A 27,118-nucleotide genomic window follows, 5' to 3' on the forward strand; every position below is an offset into this window, starting at 1 on the left:
AACACCAATGTTCCAGTTAATATATAAGCATGAAGTCCTTGGGGGAATCGACCCAGGGGACTCTGATTCTGCTTTTTGGGGGCATTTTAAGCATATATGAGGACCTGGAAAAAACAGTAAGCCAGACTTCCTGTGACTTATGTAAGCTGACAACATTGATGTGAACAAACATAAAAGAAAGCTACAAAGGGCAAGAAGAACCTGAGTGAGATTTATTTGGGGGAGGGTGGGACTTGATTTTCTATCAGTTATGAAGGCTAATATCTAAATTGAGAGAATTTTGCATCTGCTTGTTTCTCTTGTTGTAAGGAGTTGCCCCAAATTTAAAAAAGCTAAGCTGACGTTCTCTTAGATTAATTGGCAAGCATATTTCCAGCACAATATACAAATGTATGTTTCTGTGGAGTTACACTGACCAAGGCTATACAGTATTATGGACAGCATAGCAGCTGATGTAAAGGACTTTGGATAAACAGACCCAGGTTGAAATACAGATTTACCCCTTATTTGTGGTATTACCTTGAACAAGTTATTTATTTAACCTCTCTGTGCCTCAGTTTTATCATCTGTAAACTGTGTGTCATAATTCAAACTTTGTATTAAGTAAGCTGATGTTTAACATGCTTTTTGCATTAATACCTTACACACAGCAGTCATTGGCTCATTTTGCTCTTGTTACATTGAAATTCTTGTTCTGATCTTTAACAGAACTCAAAGCACTCCCTTCTCCCCTTCTGAATATTTATCAGAAACCGTATTTTTTGTACTTAACAGAGCCAATAATTTCTTCTATAAAAATCTGTATATTTTTATATTCAGTCATAACAGTTCAGAAATACTTCTAGTAAAAAAGCAGGAAGGATAAAATATTTAATTTTGTACTGTGAAATTTTTGAAAAATGTCATCATGAAATTCTTTGTATTTGCTACATAATCTGAGAATCTGTTTAAAAGCCACTGAGAAATGTGAAGGAGCATTGTTTGTCCTCATGAAATTTTGCTTTTTCTTAGATGTCAGGCCCTTGAAAGGAAAAATTCTGCAAGCCCATCAGAGCTGAATGAAAAGCAAGAGCTGGTTTATAAAAACAAAAAGTTGGAGCTCCAAGTGGAAAGCATGCGATCAGAAATCAAAATGGAACAAGCTAAAACAGAAGATGAAAAGTGAGTGTGCAGTGACTGGATGGCTACTTGCTAAAAGAAGATAGAAGAGCAGTTTTATACAGATTGGAATCAGGATTTGAGAATAAATTTATATTTTGTCATTTGTTTATTTGAAGGAGAATTAGACTTTTCTGAGGAGATAAAAGTTAAGTTTTATTATAACAATTATGAAAATTATTTGTAGTCTATCTTGATTATTTGAAGAAGAATCATTTTCTTCGAGAGTAAGAATATGCTAGTAGGTGGTGGGATTATAAAGGTGGAAGAGATTTTGCTACTTGAGTGTTCAGAAGAAAGTTGGGAGGCAAGACTAAGTTTCTATGTATTTTCCCCAAGATTTCCTTTTTAATTTCTTTTTAAATAGGTCCAAATTAGGCACTCTACAGTTGACACACAACAGGCTTCTTCAAGAATACAATAATGCACTGAAGACAATTGAGGAACTAAAAAGGAGAGAGGTACTCATAGGAAAAAAAAAATTACTTTCATAGCCTAGTAGTGAATGGAACTACTGAACGTTTTATGTGAATATGTAAAGTAGTTGTGTTAATCCTTAACTAAGTCTGGTTTCAAAGGTTGTTTTTCCATTTATATCAGTAATTGATTTCTTGTGTCTAAGTGTTCATAATTCCTGCCACATATGTATAATGTGCCGTGGAGTCAAAGATGGGGTGCATACCTTATGGTCATGTATCATGAGACTGATGCTGGGAGCTCTCACAAGGCTAGCTTGCCTCTGTCAGTGGACTTGAGACCCTGGACTTATTAGGCTGCAACTTAACTTAGTAATAATGTCTCCAGCATGGTGTGATAGTTTAAACAGCGTGGATAGATACATCAGATGATAGATGAGTTAATTAACCCAATTGGGGGAACCTTTTCACAGTGTATATGTATACCAAATCATCACGTTTTACACTTCAAATATTTTACAATTTTGTCAGTTTTACCTCAGTAAAGCGGGAATAAGTAAAGACCAGGGGAGCTTTGAATTAGAAGGGGTCTTTGAGTTTATATTCTTAGAAATACACTTTGTTTTTCATTTAATTTTCCTAGAATATGGTTCCTCTCTAAAGACCTAGTAAATTTTTAATTTAAGCCTTCATGTTACATTTTATTAAAATAGGTTGAATTATTTCAAAACCAAGTCCAGAATAAGCTTATCTTTTTCAGTCAGAAAAAGTGGATAAGGTGGTGCTGCAGGAACTGAGTGGAAAGCTGGAACTGGCAGAGAAGGCCCTGGCTTCCAAGCAGCTCCAAATGGATGGGATGAAGCAGACCATTGCCAAGCAAGAGAAGGACCTGGAGACCATGGCTGTCCTCAGAGCTCAGGTAGGCTTCGTTCCCAAGCATGAGCTGAGGGAGGCCCACCTTGATTATATTCTCAAAGAGGAAAGTGGTGGTGCTTAAGATATATTTTTTTGATTTTACACTATTTCCACTAATGTATTTTCAAAAAACCTTTTTACTGAAGTTTATCACATGTGGAAAGCATACCACACTTCTAAGTGTACTGCTCATTGAATTTATCCATTCTACAGCTGATGGACAGCTGGATCATTCCCATGTTGGGGCTTGGTGTTTAATGTTGCTCTGACATTCTTAGGCAAGTCTCTTTATTCACCTGTGCACTCATTTCTGTTGGGTACACACCTAGGAGTAAAACTGCTTGTTCCTAGAGTAGGCAGGTTACTTGGTGTTCATTGGTAATGCCAAAGAAGTTTCTAGAGTGGATGTACCTACTGGTTTTCACTCCCATCAGCAGAGAGTTCCTATTGCTCTACATCCACCTTGACCCATACTTGTATTATCAGTATTTTAATTTTTAACCATCCTGGTGGGTTTATAATGGTGTCTCATTTAATTTGAATTTCCCTGCTGGTTTGAAAGTGTACTTTTTTAAAATGTTTACTGGCCTTTTAAGGATCTCTTTTTTTGAAGTGCCTGATCAGGTCTTGGCCCAGTTTTCTTCTGGTTTTCTGGCTTTTTCTTAATTTTATAGGAGTTCTTTATATATTCCAGGTATAAGCTATTGCCAGTGCTTTGTACAGATTTCTTCACTCTGTGATTTGCCTTTCCACTCTTATGAGCATGTCTTTTGATGGACGGAATTCTTAATTTTAATGTAGTCTAGTTTATCAGTCTTTTCATTTATGATTATAGTACTTCTGTGTCCTGTTTTAAAAGCTTTCATTACCTCAAGGCTATGAATATATTCTCCTGTGTTGACTTCTAAAAGATTTATGGTTTTGTCTTTTACATTAAGATACAAAAATATCTGAAATTAGCTTTTTTATATGCAGTGAATAAGGGTAAAGATTCATATATTTTTTTCTACATGAATATCCTATTTATTTGGCACCATTTATTTAAAAGGTCATCTTTTCTTAAGGACTCTGTTGCCCTCTTTGTCACATATTATGTCAATGTACCCACAGGTCTATTTCTGGATTCTACACTGTTCCATTGGGCTGGTTGTACATTGTTGGTCTGGTACATACTGTCTCATTATAAATAATCAAATGTTTTGATGTCTGGTAGAGTTAGTCTTCCTACCACCTCATTGCTTGGGTAATTAAAACTGGGATCACGCCATACATATTGTACTACTCTTTCATTCCTGATCTATCTTGGATATTTCTCCATGTTATTACTCACAGACATATGTACTTTTTAAAATAGTTGTATGGTGTCCAAAGTGTTCATTACCCTGATATATTTAACCAGCCCTCTATTAATGGACATGTAGGTTGTACCAATATTTTTGCTTTTTATCAACAATGCTGAACTGAACATTCTTGTATGTATATCTTTGTGCACTTGTGGAATCTCTAGTAAGATACAGAAATGGAATGGTTGGGTCATTGGGTTAGATTGTTTTTAAGTTAAATAACTATTACCAAGTTGTCTTCCAAAAGTGCATAATCAAAATTTTTGCTCACCAAAAGTAGCTGAAAACTCCTATTTCCCTACATCCTTGCATTACTCTTTTAAACGTTTGCCAAACTGATAAACAGATTATTTTCAATGTAACAATACCAGAAGTTTACTATTCCCTATATACCTACTCATTACCAGCTGCCCATAGTGGCTGGCCTAGTGAAATATAGGAGTGGTTGAATGGACTTACAACTTTAGTTTTATTGCTATAGAGATAGAATTTCAACCTGAGCTCTTTTAGGTATTTTCTTTGATTGGGCCTGATACTGTAGTCATGGGCTTCCCTGGTAGCACAGCTGGTCAAGAATCCACTTGCAATGCAAGAGACCCTGGTTCGATTCCTGGGTCAGGAAGATCCACTGGAGAAGGATAGGCTACCCACTCCAGTATTCTAGGGCTTCCCTGGTATCTTACCTGGTAAAGAATCTACCTGCAATGTGGGAGACCTGGATCCAATCCCTGGGTTGGGATGATCCCCTGGAAAAGGGAAGGGCTACCCACTCCAGTATTCTGGCCTTGAGAATTCCATGCACTGTATAGTCCACAGGGTCGCAAAGAGTCAGACATGACTGAGCAACTTTCACTTTTCACAGCTTTGGTTTTATTTCTACAGGAATAGAATTTCAACTTGAGCTTTTTCAGGTATTTCCTTTGATTGGGCCTGACACTGGAGTCATGTACTTTTGCCACATTCTATACAGAGACATTTGCTTTGTTTTGATGGATACTCTTGTTTATTCACTCAACAACTCTTTTTTGAGCACTTACAATTAATGTCAGACACTGTTCTCACTGTTGGGGATATAGGGATGGACAAAACAAAGGCCTAGTTCTTACTGGCTCAAACCTAATGATGTGATGGAAATAAAATTCTAACTCAGATTTATGTCTGACTCAAAAAAAAAGCCCATGATCTATCAGTGAAAACTATAAAATGTTAGAGCACTCACAAATGGCAGGAAGTCCCTTAAAAGGATCTATTTCATACTTTTTTTGGCAACTAAAATTGTGATTAGAATATTTAAATTTTTATTAACTTTACTTTTAAAATAATGGATAAAAAAATGTATCCTAGAACCACTAAATCTGAAAAGGAAAACCTAATTGAAAATATAGAAAGTTAAAAACTGGTATTAAAATAATGCCCAGTTCACTATTAAGGCATTCATTTTTACTTTATAATTGTATAACAGTGAAGAAATTACATATTATAGCATAATATTTATTTATTAGAGGTAACAGATTATTCTCCTAATGAAGAAGCTAAAGCAACAAGTACTTATTATCTCAGTTGCTATGGATCTGGATCCAGGAGCAGCTTAGCTGGGTGATTCTGACTCAGGGTCTCTTATGAGGCTACACTCAGGATGGACTTGAAGATCTGTTTTCAGGATGGCTCACTCACATGGTTATGGTCATTACACTGGTTTCTAGCAGGAGCATGTACCTGTTATTAATATTTGTAAGATGTGTCACAGGATGTAGCACAGCCTCTTCCACTTATCAGCAGATAGGCTGTATAGAATCCACATTTGTCTGGATAGTAACTTCTCTTTTTTTTTTCCTCTAACAGATGGAGGTTTATTGTTCTGATTTTCATGCTGAAAGAGCAGCAAGAGAGAAGATTCATGAAGAAAAGGAGCAGCTGGCATTGCAGCTGGCAGTTCTGCTGAAAGAAAACAATGCCTTTGAAGATGGAGGCAGGTAAATGAGGGGAAGACTTGGAGCACAGATCACCCAGGTTGTGGGAGAGAGACCCACAGTGTTTTAGCTGTTTGAGCTACAAGACTCACTTTGAGTACACCTGGCCTGACGGTGTTCCTGACACTTGGTTTGCTTTAAAAGGCATGACAGTATTTTGTGGGAACCTGATTGAGTTTCTGCTTCTAGATAAATTGTAAAAGCATACAATGCAGGTTCCAGTCATATCCTGCCATTGTCATGGATGAAATATTCCTAATACTTTAAATAATTCTGTAATATGTTTTACAATAAAATACTGCTAAAATTACTTCTATCTTTAAAGATTTCCTTTTGAGAACAAAATATAGAGAAGTAAGAAACAGAAAAATACAGAGAATAAAATCACACACACCAGTGTGTGTATGTGTTAGTCGCTCAGTCGTGTTCGACTCTTTGCAACCCCATGGACTGTAGCTCACCAGGTTCCTCTGTCCGTGGAATTCTCCAGGCAGGAATACTGGAGTGGGTTGCCATTTCCTTCTTGAGGGATTGAACCCGGGTCTCCTGCATTGCAGGTGAATTCTTAACCATTTGAGCCAACAGGGAAGCCAATATGTACCCATCGAGGATTGACAGTTACTAATATTTCTTTTATTTGCTTCAAGTATATTTTTATAAAAAGAAGAAAGAGAACTGTAGATGAAGTTTTAGTCTCCTTTCTCCCTACCCCTCAGTATAATCCTCTCTCCCTCTCCCACAGTGCCTGGAACTCCTGTGTAGCATCTCCAGCTGTTTTGTATTTTTGCATATATACACACCTATATAATATCTTAAAACAAGGTAATATTAATTTCTTAGAACAAGGTACATAGGTTACAAAATGGTCACTAAAGGTATTATTCTGCCACTGGTTTTATATACATAACTGATTTTGAACTATATATATATAAATCTGTATGTATATGCAGATTTAATTCATTGTTTGCTCTGTTGTGTCCTGCTTTAGAAATATGCCACTTTTTTCCAACCTATTCCCCATCGATTGACATTCTGTTTATTTCCTGATTTTTAAAAAATCATATTTACTACATTGTGTCCTAGTGCCAGTTCCAGTTCAGTCGCTCAGTCGTGTCCGACTCTTTGCGACCCCATGAATCGCAGCATGCCAGGCCTCTCTGTCCATCACCAACTCCCGGAGTCTACCCAAACCCATGTTCATCGAGTCGGTGATGCCATCCAACCATCTCATCCTCTGTCGTCCCCTTCTCCTCCCGCCCCCAATCCTACCCAGCATTAAGGTCTTTTCCAATGAGTCAACCCTTCGCATGAGGTGGCCAAAGTATTGGAGTTTCAGCTTCAGCATCAGACCTTCCAATGAACACCCAGGATTGATCTCTTTTAGGATGGATTGATTGGATCTCCTTGCAGTCCAAGGGACTCTCAAGAGTCTTCTCCAACACCACAGCTCAAAAGCATCAATTCTGCGGTGCTCAGCTTTCTTCACCATCCAACTCTCACATCCATACGTGACCACTGGAAAAACCATAGCCTTGACTAGACGGACTTTTGTTGGCAAAGTAACGTCTCTGCTTTTAAATATGCTATCTAGGTTGGCCATAACCTTCCTTCCAAGGAGTAAGCGTCTTTTAATTTCATGGCTGCAGTCACCATCAGCAGTGATTCTGGAGCCCAAAAAAATAAAGTCTGACACTGTTTCCACTGTTTCCCCATCTATTTCCCATGGAGTGATGGGACCAGATGCCATGATCTTAGTTTTCTGAACGTTGAGCTTTAAGCCAACTTTTTCACTCTCCTCCTTCACCTTCATCAAGAGGCTCTTTAGTTCTTCTTCACTTTCTGCCATGAGGGTGGTGTCATTCGCATATCTGAGGTTATTGATACTTCTCCCGGCAATCTTGATTCCAGCTTGTGTTTCTTCCAGCCCAGCGTTTCTCATGATGTACTCTGCATATAAGTTAAATAAGCAGGGTGACAATATACAGCCTTGACGTACTCCTTTTCCTATTTGGAACCAGTCTGTTGTTCCATGTCCAGTTCTAACTGTTGCTTCCTGACCTGCATACAGGTTTCTCAAGAGACAGGTCAGATGGTCTGGTATTCCCATCTCTTTCAGAATTTTCCACAGTTTATTGTGATCCACACAGTCAAAGGCTTTGGCATAGTCAATAAAGCAGAAATAGATGTTTTTCTGGAACTCTCTTGCTTTTTCGATGATCCAGCGGATATTGGCAATTTGATCTCTGGTTCCTCTGCCTTTTCTAAAACCAGCTTGAACATCTGGAAGTTCACGGTTCACGTATTGCTGAAGCCTGGCTTGGAGAATTTTGAGCATTACTTTACTAGCATGTGAGATGAGTGCAATTGTGCGGTAGTTTGAGCATTCTTTGGCATTGCCTTTCTTTGGGATTGGAACGAAAACTGACCTTTTCCAGTCCTGTGGCCACTGCTGAGTTTTCCAAATTTGCTGGCATATCGAGTGCAGCACTTTCACAGCATCACCTTTGAGGATTTGAAATAGCTCAACTGCAATTCCATCACCTCCACTAGCTTTGTTCGTAGTGATGCTTTCCAAGGCCCACTTGACTTCACATTCCAGGATGTCTGGCTCTAGGTGGTCCTAGTGCCAGTGATATTTAAAACTCAAATTACTCATAAGTTCTGGTTTCTGTGAACCTTGGCTTTGTAGTTTACCTCTTTTTTTCTCACACTTCTGTTGAATGCCTGCTTAATGTTGTCATATTTCAAGGTTTCACAGATAGCGTTGCTTTTTATCCCAGCAGGCAGACCTTGATGGAAATGCAGAGCCGTCATGGGGCGAGAGCAAGTGACGCTGACCAGCAGGCTTATCTCGTTCAAAGAGGTGAGTCACATGTGATACCAAGTGGTAGAGGTTCCATGGCTTTGCTATCCTGTGAAGAAGATGCTTGAAGGAAAATTTCACTACATTCTATACACACTAAAATCTCACTACATTCTATATATTCCAGGTCAAGCTACCAAAAATACAGCACCTATCAGCCTTATTTCCAGAGTACCCCGAACTCCATCCATTCCCTCCTGAATCCAGACCAGACTCTTCACACTGGCAGTTAACACCTGGCATAGCCAAAATTCTGAGCCTTCTCTCACTCTGTTCCCCTATGGATATTAGCCAACAGAATCACTCCCTGTTCCTTGAACTTGTCCTAAACTTATACACCTATGTGCACTTGCTTATGTGGTATCCTTCATGTAGAGGCCCTTCCTTATTCATCTCTCTCTTCCTATAGTCTCTTTCCAGTGAATTCTTACCCCATCTTTAAAACCCATTTCAAATACCGTCCCCACGAATCCAACCTTTCCCTCCTCAATTTCCAAAGTACTTTATTTCTGTTCCAGTACTTATCTGCTATTTCATGGTTACTTATGTGTTCTAAATATGCATTTAACTTCTCTATTAAATAAGCCCCTGCAGAGCTGATGTCCTCACCCAATACCTGGTGTCAGGCACACAGTAAGGTTACCATTCATTTATTGAGAGTTTACCATGTGCTGCTGCTATGCGGATCACTTCATACGAATTACTTCATCTGATCCTCACAAAACTCCATCAGGTATATTCTATCACCGTCTTCCAGAAGACAAGGTTCAATAACCCAGGATCACAAGGCTTCTAAGGGGCAGAACTGAACATGCAGCCCAAGGTTATCTAACTCTTCACCTCTACACAGTACTACATGTAATAAGCCTGTCACTAATTATGTTCTATATCCAGATTTTAATTCCCTGAGTGAAATTGATCATAATACTTATACAAAGTATAGTGCTGTGTTTATTACATGGTTTCAATACTCCAGTAATAATGTTCTGTCATTTACAGTAAATTATGTCACTGAAAGGGAAGTATTATCCTTGAGTCTAGATAGGAAAAAACATAGTAGTCAAAGGATCAAAGACTGACATAGCTAGATGAAAGGTTAATAGCAATGCCACTGAGAAGAACCAGATGTTATCTGATTTGATGTTATCAAAAAAAGATGTTATCTAAATTTTACATAAAACTGATTCTTAACCTTTTTTAACGCTAGATCAGTCTGAATCCCTTCCACATACCAACCGACTATTGAAATGGAACTGTCAGTGTTATTATCAACAGCAAGGAAACAATATAGTATGTATAGTTAACTGTTATAGCAAAATTTTTCTGAGCATTCGTAGACCACCTATCTCCACTGATGCCCCTGCCAAAGTCTTTTAACAGGAAAAAAATAGATTAAATAAATATTAGAGGTAGTAATTCAGGTTAAAAACACACATAGAAAAAAACTCCAAAAAGATACACATAGTATTCATGGGGCATATGCAGAAGGAGCACAGTACCTGCTAAGTCACTTCAGTCGTGTCCGACTCTTTGCGAACCTAAGGACTGTAGCCCGCCAGGCTCCTCAATCCATGGGATATTTATTCCAGGCAAGAATACTGGAGTGGGTTGCCATGCCCTCCTCCAGGGGATCTTCCCAACCCAGGCAGGGATTGATCCCACATTGGCAGGCAGGTTCTTGATCACTAGCGCCACCTGGGAAACCCAGAAGGAGCACAGGGACTGATCTAAATATTAGCCTTAGGCATTTCTTAGGATCAGCAGAGAAAGCTGTGTTCTCAAAGGCTGCATCTACACACTTGTACACTGCCAGGCCTTTTCTCTAACCTGAATTTAAATATCCTAGGAATACCCATATATCTCCTATCTATGAGTGCCTGCAAGGTTGTCTTGGTTCAAAAAAAGGACAGTTCTTGCACCTAAATTTCTTGGGAAAATTTTCCTTTCTCATAACTATATAAGGCAAATATCTATTTACAGTTAGGAAAAAAAAAAAGAACTGACCAAACACTCTTTGACTTGTATTTATAATCTAAAATTCGCCACAAAGAACAAATGTATTCATAATTATCCTAATAAGCTTTTTGTCATATAAGTTACAATATTCCAAACAGAGATTGTCCCAGAATTTTTTGTTTCCTAACAAAGCAGCCTTAAACAGTATAACTCCTCTCAGTGTTATTTCATCGTGGTTGTCCCCTGCAGCCATGTAAGTGTCTTCTCTGGCCTAGGGCACTTGGCTGAGCATGAGGGAACAGGCAAGCATAAGGTATGGTCAGATTGTGAAGGCCCGTGGTCTGGTTAGACAGGATAAGCACATAACAAGATGAATTCATAATATAACAAGTAAGGGACAGAAATAATCGTGCTGGAGATAAGAGGAAAGGATGACCCCAAAAGGCCAGGAGGCTTGAGAAAGGCCTTGGAAAGATGTGACTGTCAGCTTCACCTGGAAGCCATAACTTCTGTATGAGAATAAAAGGGCAAAGGCAGAAATGAGTGTGATGCATAAATAAGGAAAACTGACTAAGCTTATTTTACAGTGAAGAGCCAGGAGGTGGGAGGAACCGTTAGCTGAATGATACAACAGCCCAAGTCTGCATTCAGAACAAAAAGAAAGGTGCCAACGGATGCCATAAAGTTTAAAGGGATGAATTAACAGTCCCTGATAAGTGGCTGGTTGTCATCTAGAGCAGATTTTGACAAACTCCAGCCTACAGGCCAAAACTGGTCTGTCAGCTGTTTGAATAAGTAAAGTTTTATTGCAACATAGTCATGCCCTCTTGTTGACATACTGCCTGGCTACTTTCTTGCAACAGTGGCAGAGGTGAGTAGTTATGCCAGAAATTTATGACCTGTAAAGCCTGGAATACTTACTTTCCGGTCCTTTACAGGAAAAGTTTACTGCCCCTGATCTAAAACAATGAGACCATTAGCAAGCCCATTGCTTTAGAAATCATGCCTTGTGATCAGTATTTCTATTCAAAGTTGCTTCTAAAGTTTGCTGGACACAGACTATCCATAATAGTCTCCCGTGTTATTCAATTCAAATAATATGCTCAGAAGCAGATAATAATGTTAAAATTACCTCCACTATCATCTGCAAACATAAACATTTAGGGGGACCTGAACAAGTCTAGAGACGTGGGCAGAGATGCTTAAAAGCTAAAAATGGTTTGCATCAGTGCAGCAAGGTTAGATCAAAGAGGTGTCCTGGGAGTCAGAAATCATTTCCTGCATGGAGTATGGTTCGCACACGTGGGACCTGCCAAAAGTCAAGGTTTGTTTCGAGCATTTTTTTTTTATATATTTATTTATTTTTAATTGTTGATGTTTGTTTTACAGTATTGTTTTGATTTCTGTCATACATCAAGCATTCTTTGATTTAGACTTGAACCTCAGTTCAACTCTAAAATTGAGGGAAATGACAGGACTCTTTTCTTCAGTCCCTTCTCACTTCCTTTGCCTGGAGAGCTCTTCATTCTTAAAACTCCTCTCACATGTGGAATTGATCTCATCGGGGAAGCCTGTCTGCACCGAGCAGTCTGAGCCCTTCTCTGCCCTCCCAGGAAACCAACTGTGGCACTTCTTGCACACCTCACCCCTGTCACTCACTTTTCTTGCCTGATGTCCCCATCATGTCTGTATCCCTCTCCCCCCGCCCCAGGTCCTCAAACACAGCTGCTGAGTGACCCTAATTGTTGTCTCCGCTTCCGAGAAGGTACCTACCGTTCCCGGATCCCTCTCAGTGTTCTGCTCGCTGTCTTCTCCACATTCTCTCCTTCTCTTTAGCTTACATCCTCATCTCTTTTCTTCTCTCAAATATCCTAGTTTTTACTAGAACATGTATTGTCCTATATGTGGAACTGAAACCACATGTTTTCATGTACCTAGAACCTGGAATAGAGGCTAAATCCTAATGTCACAGGGAAGTAGGCACTGCTTCTGGAGATTTTTTTTCTGTGTGTATAGATTATTTCAGTTAAAGAGTGAAAAACCTGTGTTCATTTCCCATGAGTATTGATTACAAAGTTTACCTGAACATTAAAATTAACCATCTGTTATTAAAAACTGCTTGCACTATGGAAGGAATGGATTAACATTTCATTTAATGCTTATTCCCAGGAGCCGAGGATAGAAACTGGCTGCAGCAGCAACAGAATATTCCAATTCATTCTTGCCCCAAATGTGGAGAAGTTCTGCCCGACATAGATACACTACTGATTCATGTTACGGACTGTATCATTTAAGTGTTGACCTTTTACCTCCCCCAAGCTGTTGGTAAATCTCATTTTTTTTTCCTCCCAAGAGTCGTACTTTTGTGTCATTTGTTTCATGCAACTATTTTGGCTCATTATTTTTATTGTAGGAGAAAGAAAAATCATTATGTTCTATAAAGGACATCTTGGGGCACATTTCCATAACTCGCAAAATAGAATCTTTAGCGTACCACTCTTGTGATAATAGGCTCATTGTTTTTAATATTTAGTTGATGTGAGCACTGAACTGTTCATGCAGGTAATGAGTGTGTGACATAGTGGACGGAGTAAAGGTGGTAATAAGATGGAAGACACCTCACTGATTAGAACCATCTAAGGAGGCAGGAAAAATGAAGTGGTCACATATTTAATCGAGAAAAGTGTCTTTGAAGTATTTTTAAATAAATTATGTTGTTATCTTTCTTTATCCATTTAAGACAGATCTATTTGGGGTTGTGTATATGTGTATATCTTACAGTTTTATTTCAAGCACAGCACCGAAGTTATGATGTGGCTCTTTTCAGATGAGCCCTGTGAGCTTTTACTTGATCATCAGGACAAGTGAAAAACCACTGGCCTACACAAAGCAGATACCTTAGGTTCACTGGATTTCGTGTAACCATCCACAGTGTAAAGTTCCCTTTTCCTTCCCTTGTGATGCAGGTACATGTTACCTACTGTAGAGTAGATAGTATATGAATTTCTAAAAAGAATGGCTATCATTTTTCTTCCTGGATAAGGCTCTATATTCATAATCACAAAAATAGTTACTGCAAAATAAAATTTTGCTTATGAGTCTTACACATTGTTCATATATGGTTAGCTAATTTCACAGGATGTGTTTTCTATATTCAGCTTCACATAAATTTAATACTTATTCAGATCTGTCTTGTTAATTCCATGAATATAAGCAAAATCTCTTTATTAGAGACCAGTAAGTGTTGTTTGAATTAGAAATTGTTCTTTCTAAGAAGATGAAAAGATAGGGCTTTGCCATACTTGATAAATCTAGTTTACCAAGATGAGCTAATATTGGGCCACCCTTAGAAGTTATTAATGTCCTTATGTATCTATATACTAAAACATTTAAAAGAAAAGTTTAAAATCTCCTCTGTTTGGCTTTGTCCTAAGAATCTCTCCTAGACAAACCTGACGTGTGTGTGTGCGTGTATATATATATATTTTTTTTAAAAAAAACAGGAATTAAAACAGGTAATTACAGCTTCATAACAATAGAACACATTGCACAAATTCAACAGTAATTTAGATTCCCCTACCACACCCCAGGGAGAATGTTTGTTTAAGACATTTCTAAAATAACTATTAAAATTTTAATTTCTTATTTATAGTTTCTAGTTTAAAATTTTTTCCTTATTATTTTATATTGGAGTAGATAAATTTCTATAGTATTCAAAATAGAAAACAAACCAAATGGTTCCACCCTTAAGTTATTGGCAATATCCTTTGGCTTTGTTCAAGTAAAAATATTAATCTGATCCCAGTGTGAAGTAACAGTGTGAATGTGCTTATTAATTCTGGGATCAAATTGTTTCCTTGGTAATTAGGATTGCAGGTGAAGGCAAGTTCATATGGTGAAGTTAAATTAAGGCTATTGTTTGGGGGGACTCAAACAGTTTGGTAAACAACTTGTAAAGTCTGCACATGTCTTCTTCCAGTAATTTCATCTTCAAAGGCCTTGTTCTAGGTTACCAGTTAACTACACCTCATTGGAATTTTGGCCATGCTTTTACCTTGTGTGGTTTAATGGGAATAATAGAAAGATGGGAACTGTGAAGAAATATGAATGACCAAATGAAAATGTCACATGTAATAATTTTACAAAATTCAGTCTTCAGATATTACATGTAAAAGTAATTTTGATCTGGTCTGGTATGTAAGGAGTTTGGACATCATCACTCCTATCCTTATAATAAGAAAAAAAACTGAACAAACTTAAAGTCATCAATGCTTTTTAAATCCTTCAGAGATCTGAGATCACAGGTCAAACCTCTGTTCCCAAATTGGAGAGACAGACAGGCATAGACCATCACTGATTACAGGACCAAGGTCTCAGAAGCAGAAACCACGGTAGGAGCAAGTACCTGAGCAGAAAAACTTAAAGCTATTATTGAAGAATTGCTAAAGTCTCACATGGATGAATTCAAAAGTTAAAAACTCTAGAGGCAGCGGAGTCTTGGGGGGACCCCTGAACTTTTGTGAATTTTACTTCCACGAGCCCTACCAGCTTCTCATAGTAAAGATTAGAAAAAAACTCCCCTATAATTACAGCAGGGGGAGGGGAAAAGTAGACATTCACAAAGACACCAGAACATTCTGCTCTTCTTAAGAAGGCCTGCCCTCAAGGGAAACTCTCACCTGAGCCTAACTTGCTGGGAAGTTTATCAGAGCCTAACAAACCTGGGGAAACAGATATACCCAACTTCTGCCCCCTCCAGCCTTATTCTTCTCACCAAAGGAGGAGGGAAAATACTTTTAAAGGTCACAGCCCAGAGGCACAGTCTCACAAAAAAGAGTGATCGTAAACCTATAGAATGTTACAAGGTATTTTCCCTCCATACCCATGATGTGGTATAATATTCTTTGAAAGTGAACTTGGATTAGTAGTCAGTGTATATTGCAAACTTTAGGGCACCCTCCCCCTTGCAAAAAAAAAAAAAAGTTTTAAAAAGTATAATCGATATGCTAAGAAAAGAGAGGGCTTCCCTTGTGGCTCAGCTGGTAAAGAATTTGCCTGCAATGCAGGAGACCTAGATTCAATCCCTGGGTTGGAAGATCCCCTGGAGAAGGAAAAGGCTACTCACTCCAGTATTTTGGCCTGGAGAGTACCATGAACTGTCCATGGAGTTATATGAAGTCCAAAGAGTGAAGTCAAGTGGGCCTTAGAAAGCATGACTACCAACAAAGCTAGTGGAGGTGATAGAATTCCAGTTGAGCTATTTCAAATCCTAAAAGATGATGCTGTGAAAGTGCTGCACTCAATATGCCAGCAAATTTGGAAAACTCAGCAGTGGCCACAGGACTGGAAAAGGTCAGTTGTAAGGTCAGTTTTCATTCCAATCCCAAAGAAAAGCAATGCCAAAGAATGTTCAAATTAATACACAATTGCACTCATCTCACATGCCAGCAGAGTAATGCTTAAAATTCTGAAGCCAGGCTTCAACCGTACATGAACTGTGAACTTCCAGATGTTCAAGCCGGATTTAGAAAAGGCAGAGGAACCAGAAATCAAATTGTCAACATCCGCTGTATCATCAAAAAAGCAAGAGAGTTCCAGAAGAACATCTGCTTTATTGACTACGCCAAAGCCTTTGACTGTGTGGATAACAATAAACTGTGGAAAATTCTGAACGAGATGGGACTACCGGACCACCTGACCTGCCTCTTGAGAAATCTGTATGCAGGTCAGGAAGCAACAGTTAGAACTGGACATAGAACAACAGACTGGTTCCAAATAGGAAAAGGAGTATGTCAAGGCTGTATATTGTCACCCTGCTTATTTAACTTATATGCAGAGTACATCATGAAAAATGCTGGACTGGATGAAGCCCAAGCTGGAATCAAGATTGCTGGGAGAATTATCAATCACCTCAGATATGCAGATGACACCACCCTTATGGCAGAAAGTGAAGAAGATCTAGAGCCTCTTGATGAAAGTGAAAGAGGAGAGTGAAAAAGTTGGCTTAAAACTCAACATTCAGAAAACTAAGATCATGGCATCCAGTCCCATCACTTCATGGCAAATAGATGGGGAAGCAGTGGAAACTGACAGACTTTACTTTAGGGACTCCAAAATCACTGCAGATGGTGACCGCAGCCATGAAATTAAAAGACACTTGCTCCTTGGAAGGAAAGTTATGACCAACCTAGACAGCATATTAAAAAGCACAGACATTACTTTGCCAACAAAGGTCCATCTAGTCAAGGCTGTGGTTTTTCTAGTAGTCATGTATGGATGTGAGAGTTCGACTATAAAGAAAGCTGAGCACCAAAGAATTGATGCTTTTGAACTGTGGTGTTGGAGAAGACTCTTGAGAGTCCCTTGGACAGCAAGGAGATCCAACCACTTTTGTCCTAAAGCAAATCAGTCCTGAATATTCATTGGAAGGACTGATGCTGAAGCTCCAATACTTTGGCCACTTGATGCAAAGAACTGACTCATTGGAAAAGACCCTGATGCTGGGAAAGGTTGAAGGCGAGAGAAGAAGGGGACAACAGAGGATGAGATGGTTGGATGGCATCACTGACTTGATGGCCATGAGTTTGAGTAAGCTCTGGGAGTTGGTGAAGGACAGGGAAGCCTGGTGTGCTGCAGTCCACGGCGTCACAAAGAGTCAGACACGACTGAGCAACTGACCTGAACTGAAGAGAAGCGAGAAAACGGAGTAACTTAAATGCTGCATTAAAACCAGAAAAGTCAGAAATAGATTGAAAGATAACAGAAGAAACCAAGAACAGGGGCAATGAATAGAAAACACTAAAAATGAGATAAACATTAATCCAGTTACCAAGAATCAATTTAAACATCATTGGTCTAAATACACCAGTTAAAAAACAGAAACTTTGAGAGTGAATAAAACACAAGACTCACTGGTATGCTGTATACAAGAAACCCACTTTGAATATAAAGATACATACACATTAAAAGTAAAAAGATAGAGAAAGATATAGCATGCTAACATATAATCAAAAGAAAGATGGAGTAGCTATATTAATTTCGGACAAAGACTTCAAAGCAAGGAAAATTATCAAGGATAAAGGGCCATTATGAAATGATAAAGGAATCAATTCTCTAAGAAGACATACAGTCTCATATATGTACCTAAAAACAGAGCATCGGAATACACAGGCAAAAACTGATAAAACTGTTAAGGGAAAAAACAGGAATCCACTACTGTAGTTGGAGACTTCAAAATCCTTCTATCAGTGATTAACAGATCTAACAGGCCAAAAAATCATTAACATAGTTGAATTGAACAGCATCAGGCAACTAGATCTAACTTCATATTCTATATATGACAGAATACAGATTATTCTTAAGCTCACATCCAAGCCATAAAACAGCTTAAAAAATTTAAAACAACAGAAATCATACACAGTGTGTTCTCATGCCACAGTGGAACTAAACTAGAAATCAGTAACAGAAAGATACCTGGAAACTCTCAAAACACTTGGAGATTAAATACACTCTGTAAATAATACATGCCTAAAGAAGTCTCAAGAAAAGTTTAAATATAAACTAAATGGAATAAAATATAACATCAAAATTTGGGGATGAAATGAAAGCACTGGAAATGTGTAGCACTGAATGCATAAGTGGAAAAGAAGATCGATCTAACATCAATAATTAAAGCTTTTTTGAAAATAAAACTAGAAAAAGAATGGCAAGTTAAACACAAAATAAGCAGAAGAAAATAATGAAAAAAAATGAGACCAGAAATCAGTGAAATTTAAACCAAGAAATCAATAGAGAAAATCAATGAAACCAAAGCTGGTTCTTTGAAACAATCGATAAAACTGATATATCTTTAGTCATATTAACTAAGAAGAGACACATATTAGCAATATCAATACGCTATGAACAAGTGGAACTTGAAATTAAAACACTCTTAATATCTACATTAATATCCCAAAATGAAATACTTAGTTATAAATCTAGTAAAATATGTATAAGATCTGATGAAAGATAAAGAACTAAATAAATGGAGAGATACTCCATGTTCATGTACAGGGAGACTCAATATTGTGAAGAGTGTCCCAACCTGATCTACAGATTCAAGGTAATTCCAATTAAAATCCCAAATTATTTTGTGGCTATTAATAAAGCAAAAGATCCAGAATAGCCAACACAGTATTGAGTGAGAACAGTTGGAGGATGACAGTAACTTCAAGACTTACTATAAAACTGCAGTAAAAACCAGTGTGGTACTGGTGAAAGAATAGATAAATACATGAACAGAATAGAGAGCCCAGAAATAGACGCAGAGAGTCCAGTAGTCTTGGACAAAGAAGCAAAAGCAATTCCATGGAGAAAAGATAGTATTTTCAACAAATGCTGAAATGCTGGCACAATATCCAAATGCAAGAAAAAGATTCTAGACACCGACTTTACACCTTTCACAAAAACTAATTCAAGCCACAGACCAGGAATAAATCTTTACAAAACATATATCTGAAAAAGGACTGGTATGAAAATATCCAAAGAACTCTTAAAATGCAACAATAAGGAAACAGCCCAATTTTTTTAAAGGGCAGAAAGATAATACATATCTCACCAAAGATGTACAGTTGGCAAATACTGAAAGGATGCTAAACATCTTTTGTCATTGAAAGTGAAAGTGTTAGTAGCTCAGTTGTGTCTGACTCTTTGTGACCCCATAGACTGTAGCCCCCCAGGCGTCTCTATCCATGGGATTTCCCAGGCACGAATACTGGAGTGGGTTGCTGTGCCCTTCTCCAGGGGATCTTCCCGACCCAGGGGTTGAACCCGGGTCTCCTGCATTGCAAGCAGATTCTTTACCACTGAGACACCAAGGAAGCCCATATGTCATTAGGGAAGCCCATATGTCATTAGGGGATTGGAAATTCCAGAAAGATACCATCACATACTTATTAGAATGGCTACAAATTCAAAACAATAACAACACCAAATTCACCTGGGGAGTATGTGGAACAACAGGAATTCGTTGCTGGTGGAACTGCTGAATGGTACTTTGGAAGACAGTTCAGCAATTTGTTGCAAAACTAAGCACACAATCCTTGGTATTTACCCAGATGAACTGAAAACTTACATCCACACAAAATTTGCACCTGAATGTTCATAATAGTTTTACTCATAACTGCCAAAACTTGGAAGCAACCAAGATGGCCTTCAAAAGGTAAATGGGTAGTCAAACTGTGGAGTATATCCATATGATAGAATGTTAGTCAGTGGTATTAGTAAAAAGAAATAAGCTAGTATCTAACCACAAAAAAGACATGGAGGAACCTTAAATGCATATTGTCAAGTGAAAAAGAAACCAATCTGAAAAGACTACATACTGTATGCTTTTAGCTGTGTAACACTCTGGAAAAAGAAAAACTGTAAGGATAGTTTAAAAAAAAAAAAGATCAGGGGTTAGGTGGAAGGAGGAATGAATAGTAAGAGCACAGATGATGTTTAGGGCAATAAAACTATTCTGGATAATACTGATGGTGGATACCTCTGGCAAAACCTATCGAATGTATAACATAAAGAGGGAATCTTAATGTAAACTATGTCATCATTGCTCATTTGCTAAGTCATGTTCTGCTCTTTGCAACCCCTTGGACTGTAGCACACCAGGCTTCTCTGTCCTCCGTTATCTCCCGGAATTTGTTCAAATTCATGTCCATCGAGTTGGTGATGCTATCTAACCATCTTATCCTCTGCTGCCCCCTCCTCCTTCTGCCTTCAATCTTTCCCAGCATCAGGGTCTTTTCCAATGAGTCAGCTCTTCACATCAGGTGGTCAAAGTATTGGAGCTTCAGCATCAGTACTTCCAATGAATATTCAGGGTAACTATAGACTTTAGTTGGAGAAGGCAATGGCACCCCACTCCAGTACTCTTGCCTGGAAAATCCCATGGATGGAGGAGCCTGGTAGGCTACAGTCCACGGGGTCGCTAAGAGTCGGACACGACTGAGCGATTTCACTTTCACTTTTCCCTTTCATGCACTGGAGAAGGCAATGGCAACCCACTCCAGTATTCTTGCCTGGAGAATCCCAGGGATGGCGGAGCCTGGTGGGCTGCCGTCTATGGGGTCGCACAGAGTTGGACACGACTGAAGCAACTTAGCAGCAGCATAGACTTTAGTTAATAATAATGGGTCAATATTGGCTCATCAGTTGTAACAAAAAGTCTGATACTAAGGCAGGATGTTAATAATAAAATTGTTTGTGGAGTGGGCTATGTGGGAATTCTATTCTTTCCACTCAATTTTTCTGTAGTCCTAAAGTTACTCTAAAATATAAGTATATTATTTTCTTAAAAATGAAAAAACCTTTGAACTATATATGATTATTTAATATGAATACACATAAAATATATTGTGTACATCATACAACCAAGATTCTGGTAAAAACTAGCTAACAATTTCATCTGACCCATAATGAAAGGACTCAGTTGGAATTGGTTTTAATAAGATATAAGATTCATTATGCTATCATTAATTCAATGGAAGAAAGCTGACATAACAGCCAGTTGCAACGTTTAAGTGTAACAGGAATCAAGAATATGAACCAATATTCAAATGTTTTCATGAAAGAAGGAAAGGTACCAAAACTGCTTTGCTATGAAAGGCAAAAAGTAGAAATGATTTTATATCCTCTTTCATATCTTTTGACTTCCAGAGTTTGTCATTTTAAAAATTATTGAAGGAACATTATGTTCTTATTGTGAAGATACTAGTTATCACTGAGTACCGTAGGTGTTCTTTTTTTCTAGCTAAGTAATTACAAAGATATGAAGTATAATACAAAAAAAAATACTGGCTCAGGAACTCTCACTGTTTATGTAGCAATTTGTCCTTTAAATATATGGATCCATAATCATGGGTAACATTTATTCCACATACATAAAGTATATATTGTAGTTAACTCAGCAAAAACCAAGGAAGAAATGTGTTGAATGTTCTTATGAATTAATTAAAACCAGCAAGGCTAAAGTTTATTAGCTTCTTTCATAAAACATCAGTAGAAATGGAGAACATACCCTGTTGCTTAAAGTAACCTCTAGATTGTTTGGAAAGCAACAGACATTTATTTGGGCAACGGAGACAATATTCTATTAGGAAAACTAAAGAGGTTGGGTTTTCCTCTTTCTCAGAGGGGTCGTTCATCTCTCAGTAGAGTGTTGCCTCTGAGGAAGGATAATATTTTTTTCAGGAGAGTTTTGTCCAGATAGCTGGACAAATTCAAGTTTGGGATAAGACTCTATAGAGAATTCTGTACCATTAAGCATGAGACATGAAGGCAGATGTAAACAGATGCCTACAGGCAGGTGATAGGGGTGCTATGGAAACTGGCCATTACTCCCAGAAGATCTGATTTTGAATAGCATTGCTTTCTCCTGGGCCTAAAGGTGCAAGCACTGATTTAATCATCTGTCGTGTCAACCCCCAGAAACATACTCTAAGATACTGTGCTTCTAAAATCTCTACTTTAAGGGCTCAGGGCCGGGGCAATGGGATGACCCAGAGGGATGGGATGGGGAGGGAGGTGGGTGGGGGGTCCAGGAAGGGGAACACATGTAAACCCATGGCTGATTCATGTCAATGTATGGCAAAAACTATTACAATATTGTAAAGTAATTAGCCCCCAACTAAAATAAATAAATTTATAAAAATAAATAAAAATAAAATAAAATAAAATAAAAAAGAAATCCTGCCATTTGTAACAACATGGATAACCCAGAGGATATTATGCTAAGTGAAATAAGTTGGAAAAAATAAAAATAAAATCTCTACTTTAGGGAACTCAACTGCACTCACTAAACCTACACTTGAAGCCCTAATATGTCCCCTTGGCTTGGGTCACAAACCTAAAGGTAGTGCTGAACTCTCCACGCCATCACCTCAGGCTGAACTCAGCATGTCTTCGCTGTACAAAGCATGTTCCACCTCTATAATTCTGCTGGTCTCCCAGCTATTGCCAATGTGGTGATCATCCTCTCTTCTTCCTGCCCAAGACAACTTTCCTTTGGTCAGTTACCAAAGCAGGTAAGTTTCCTTCATAACATGTTTCCCATTCTTCTCTTCCCATCAGCTCTCACAGTCTGAGACTCTCACGATCTCCTATGGAGCTTCTTTGCCTCCAGTTTCTGGTATATCCAATTCCTGAGCACCTATCTTTGTTAGCTTAATAGTCCTAAGCATTGTCTGATAAAGTATTAAGAATAAAAGTTAATGCACATTTAATGCTTACTTACATGTGCTGGGCACACTGCATATTTTTAAGTTTTTCTCATGAATCCTCAACAATACCCTGTGAAATAACTATAACTGTCCCTGTTTTGCAGGTGGGTAAGTTGGGGCTCAGAGAGATTAAGTAATTTAGCCAAGGTTGCATAGTTAGTACGTGGCAGTTAAAAATCACACCGTCTTAACCAGAGCCTAAGCTCTTGGGCACACTTTCCTCTATCTAGCTCTTGTACCTTCCTCCCCCACCTGCTCAAACATGGTCTTTTTAATGCTTACTGAATAAAGTTCTTGACTTGGTATTCATCTGCCACACAGTTTGATTTATCAACTTTTTTAAAAAATGTTTTCACCTCACTTTCTCTTTCACCTCCTCTTCAGCAAAATTGGTGCCCCCTAGTCACCTTATGTAATTTGTCTTTTATGCATATATCACATCTCCCAAATTAGACGTCTTTGCCCACCCTTGCACAACAGAGGCACTAAGTGATTATGACTGATAACCAGTGTGTAAAAATGTACTGGAAATTCTCATTTGATCCTTCCTGAAACCCTCTAACCTAGGTGTTGCTTTCATCAGCACTCTAGAAACAAACAAACAAAAAATATATGAGCCCTCCAAAGCTAAGTGATTTGCTAAGGAGGCAATGCTCTCAACTTTTTCTCTCTGTAAACATATCGTGTGTGCCAGGTACAAGCAAGAGGAGAGAGAGGAAGAGATAGGACAATGAAGAAGATACAGTCCCTTGTCTTCAGATGCTGACATTTTGATGGGAAGAAGCAGAAAACAGTTACTCCCAACTCTGACGCAATTCCCAAAGTCTAAGGACTGCGGACTCCTCTAGAAACAGTGGTTTCTACTGTGTTAAAGAATGTCACCTAGTCTTTCCTTCTCATTTTACAGACGATGATGATATTACTTCCCCAAGATAAGACAGGGATAAAAGTAGACCAGACTAGTCTTTTAGTCCAATTATCTCAACTGAACACAAGATTGTAAAATAATCAACTAAATGAAATAATCAGCCACATCTGTATACAGGCAACGCAGCCACCGGCAATCTGTGAGGGCAGGGGGAAAGTCTGCAGGGGGTTCCGCGGTCTGAGCCTCAATGTCTAGGCTTGTCGGCATCAAGAGTTACCCTCCACCTCACAGGAAGAGAAAACGAGGCTCAGAATCGGATGACACAGTCAGTCCCGGAAAGTGTCAGGAACTGACCACAAAAAAGACACATCTACTCCCCGACACTAGAACACTTAACCCGAGAAGCCTAGAACTGCACCGACCGGAAGTTCCCCTGCCCCCAACAAAGAGGGCGCCGGTCACGTCAACCAATCTGATTGCTAAACGCAAGGGTCACCTTCTCCCCGCCCCCTTGAGGTCGTTTCCGCCCAAAGCTCTGAAGTAGCCAATCAGTACAGGCCCAAGAAGGCGTGCGTCTGACGTCAGAAGCAGGGGCGGAGAGGAATTGGAATTTTGGCGGGTCTGGCTGTGCAGAGTGAAGGGGTGAGGAGCCGGGTAAGAAGTGGGTCTGCGAGTGTTCAGGGGTAGGTTGAGGGGCCGCCGAAGGCGTCTTTGTGAGCGTTTAACGAGCTCCGACAGCGAGAGGCGCGGAGCTTGGGGGCGCTCAGGTGGGTGAGACTGGAACTAGGCGAACGCGGAAGTGGCTTGGGCCGAGCGCTGGGCTGACTCGGGGCCGGGAGGCCGGGAGGGCCTTGGGTGCGGAGCCGTGGAAGGTTCAGGAGCTGGGAAATGGCGGGTAGTTCCGAAAGGCGCCGAGAGGTGCCAGGCGTTCGAACGTCCAAGCTGTGTAAGGGTCCAGTTTTTTCTCTTTAAAGGTAACCGTTTAAAACGTTTGCTAAATACATGCCGTTTGGACTTTCTCTTTTATAAATTTATGCTTAGGATTATGGTTTGTTAATAGGGGTACAAGGCTCCCATCACATCTACTTTCGTGTTATCCAGTTTAAAGTGAGTGAAAAAGTGAAAGTGAAGTCGCTCAGTCGGATACGACTCTGCGACCCCATGGAATGTGTGTAGCCTACCAGGCTCCTCGGTCCATGGAATTTTCCAGGCAAGAATACTGGAGTGGGTTGCTATTTCCTTCTCCAAGAGATCATCCCGACCCAGGGATTGAACCCTGGTCTTCCGCATTGCAGGCAGACGCTTTACCGTCTGAGCCACCAGGGGACAGATAACAAAGAAGTACACTGTAGTGGAATGTGCGATAAAGTCGTGAAAGCGATGAGGTGAGAGGGTTCCAGGGGCCTGGTCAGATAGAGTGGTCTGGAAAGGCTTAGAAAAACTGGTAGTTAAGCTGAGACTGAGGAATGAGAAGGAGATAGGGGAGAGCTTTCCAAAGAGGCCTGAAAGCACTTGCGTGTTCAAGAAGTTCAAAGCAGGCTAGTCTGGATGAAGCATTATTGCGGGGTTGGGGTTGGGTGGAGTGGTTGTAGAAAAAATGAGGAAGTGAAAGTAGGTAGGAGAGCGAGTAGGCTTTGTAAATTTTGTTCTAAAGGCAGTGGAAAACTAATTAGAATTTTATTAAGGGAATACTGCGATCTGACATGTTCATAAAAGATTGCAGATATTGCTGAGGAAAGAAAAGATTACAGTAGTGTTTATACAGAGGACAAATTTCAGAGGGACAGAGAGTCAAATACAGTATTCCAGGCAAAAGATTGGTGGTGACTTGGACTAGGTTTTTGGGTGAAATTGGGGAGAAGGAGAAGATTTTCGACTGAAAGAGTTGAACGCCACGGAGTGACTAAGCAGGTCTGTACTGGCAATCAAGGAACAATGGTGTAATTACATCTTTCCCCAGTAGGGGGCTCTGAGGTATACACTGAGTTCCCAGATACTGAACAAGGCTCCCAGGAGATGTGGTCCTATGCCTCTGAGGTTGCTCCAACGTGCTTGCACTCCTTTCAGCCTTCACTCCCTCCATTCCTTCTTCAGCCAGGACCAGCACCCAGATGCTCTCCTTAAGACATCCGTACTCTCATGATTTTCCCACCTGACTCCTTAGGTCAGAGTCTTCCCAGATGGCTCATTGGTACAGAATCCACCTGCCCATGCTGGAGAGGTGGGTTTGATCCCTGGGTCGGGAAGATCCCCTGGGAAAGGTCATGGCAACCCATTCCAGTATTCTTGCCTGGAGAATCCTATGGATAGAGGAGCCTGATGGGATTGCAAGAAGTCAGACACGACTGAGCAACTGAGCACAGCACGGAAGATTTTAGCAATATATTAAAGAAAGAACCCTTAGCATTTGTCAGATGGTCCTAGATGGGGTGGGGGGGTGGCGCAGGATGTGGGTTGGTTATAGAAATGACCAAGACAGTTTGCCCCTATCTAACCCTCAGGAACCTTACAGTCTTGCAGATTCCCCAGTTGACAGCACAGTGCCAGACACCTGATGGATTGTGGGAATGTCTGGGGAATAAATGAAAAGAAAGCACCGTAATTAATCTTTGACATCGAACTTCTCAAGATCATATGTATGATAGAACACTTATAAGTTAAACAATAGCCTAGAAAATTTACTTTTTTCTTGTAGTTTTAAAAATCATTTTAAATGAAAAAGGAAAGTGCACAGGATAATATAAAGTTATCCTACTTAGCTATGCCAGCTATTCCTCTGAGCTTCGTAATACCTGTTCACAGTTTGTCTCATCTGTGTAATCTAGTATCACACAAAACAACTCTGTACCTCAATAAAGTCTGCATAACAGTAGCTTGCAGACAAGACACAGGGACTGCATCCATAGAAGGAGGGAGAGAAGGTTGGTTGGTTGGGGTGAGAAATGGCCAGAGCCTGAATTAATTCTGAGCTTAAGCTCCTACAATTTGTAGGATGCTGGATTTGTTGGATATGTAATGTGAGAGAGAACAATTGAGAGTGATTTTTCCTGTGTTGCTTCCACACAGCCAAGGTTCTGCATTGCTGCCATCTCCTGGACACCTGATACTCCCTCAGTTTTCCATCACCACTGTTCACTTGACAGCATGGACGGTGAGTCCTGGCAGTTTTCTCAATTTCCCTTTGTTTCATGAAAAATCAGTCTTTTGTCCGTGGGGTTATTGTTACTTATCTCTCTCTCTCTCTTAGTCACTAAGTCATGTTCAGCTCTTTTTGATGCCCCATGGACTGTAGCCTGCCAAGCTCCTCTTTCCATGGGATTTCTGAGGCAAGAATACTGGAGTGGGTTGCCATTTCCTTCTTTGGTTGTTACTTAT

The 27,118-nt window shown here is 39.4% G+C and overlaps 2 protein-coding genes across 57 annotated transcripts in view; both read left to right on the top strand.

The window, feature by feature from the left end:
* Positions 1-12,973, top strand: part of OPTN (optineurin) — a 38,997-nt gene extending 26,024 nt beyond the window's left edge. For 4 of the 7 annotated variants that reach the window (XM_081553439.1, XM_081553438.1, XM_081553436.1 and 1 more), the window contains 6 exons: positions 1,012-1,161; positions 1,526-1,619; positions 2,335-2,493; positions 5,675-5,805; positions 8,583-8,665; positions 12,791-12,973. In XM_081553439.1, the coding sequence (XP_081409565.1) occupies positions 1,012-1,161; positions 1,526-1,619; positions 2,335-2,493; positions 5,675-5,805; positions 8,583-8,665; positions 12,791-12,915 (742 nt within the window). In that variant the 3' untranslated portion in view covers positions 12,916-12,973. Of the gene's footprint in view, positions 1-1,011; positions 1,162-1,525; positions 1,620-2,334; positions 2,494-5,674; positions 5,806-8,582; positions 8,666-8,792; positions 12,754-12,790 lie in introns of those variants that run through there. The other 3 variants (XM_081553441.1, XM_081553440.1, XM_081553442.1) reach the window with 2 other exon arrangements.
* Positions 12,974-24,338: 11,365 nt separating this feature from the next.
* The window catches only part of MCM10 (minichromosome maintenance 10 replication initiation factor), a 117,780-nt gene continuing 115,000 nt past the window's right edge, over positions 24,339-27,118 (top strand). For 18 of the 50 annotated variants that reach the window (XR_014072369.1, XM_081553479.1, XM_081553463.1 and 15 more), the window contains exons 1-2: positions 24,339-24,397; positions 26,810-26,894. Coding sequence is in view for 49 of the 50 variants with exons in the window: in XM_081553479.1 (XP_081409605.1) it covers positions 26,888-26,894 (7 nt within the window). In the remaining variant the exon portion in view is untranslated. Of the gene's footprint in view, positions 25,655-26,809; positions 26,895-27,118 lie in introns of all 50 variants that reach the window. The other 32 variants (XM_081553480.1, XM_081553465.1, XM_081553453.1 and 29 more) reach the window with 10 other exon arrangements.

This window comes from Giraffa tippelskirchi, chromosome 13, assembly GCF_054371585.1.
Source record: "Giraffa tippelskirchi isolate mGirTip1 chromosome 13, T2T-mGirTip1v1.2.pri, whole genome shotgun sequence".
Taxonomy (NCBI): Eukaryota; Metazoa; Chordata; class Mammalia; order Artiodactyla; family Giraffidae; genus Giraffa; species Giraffa tippelskirchi.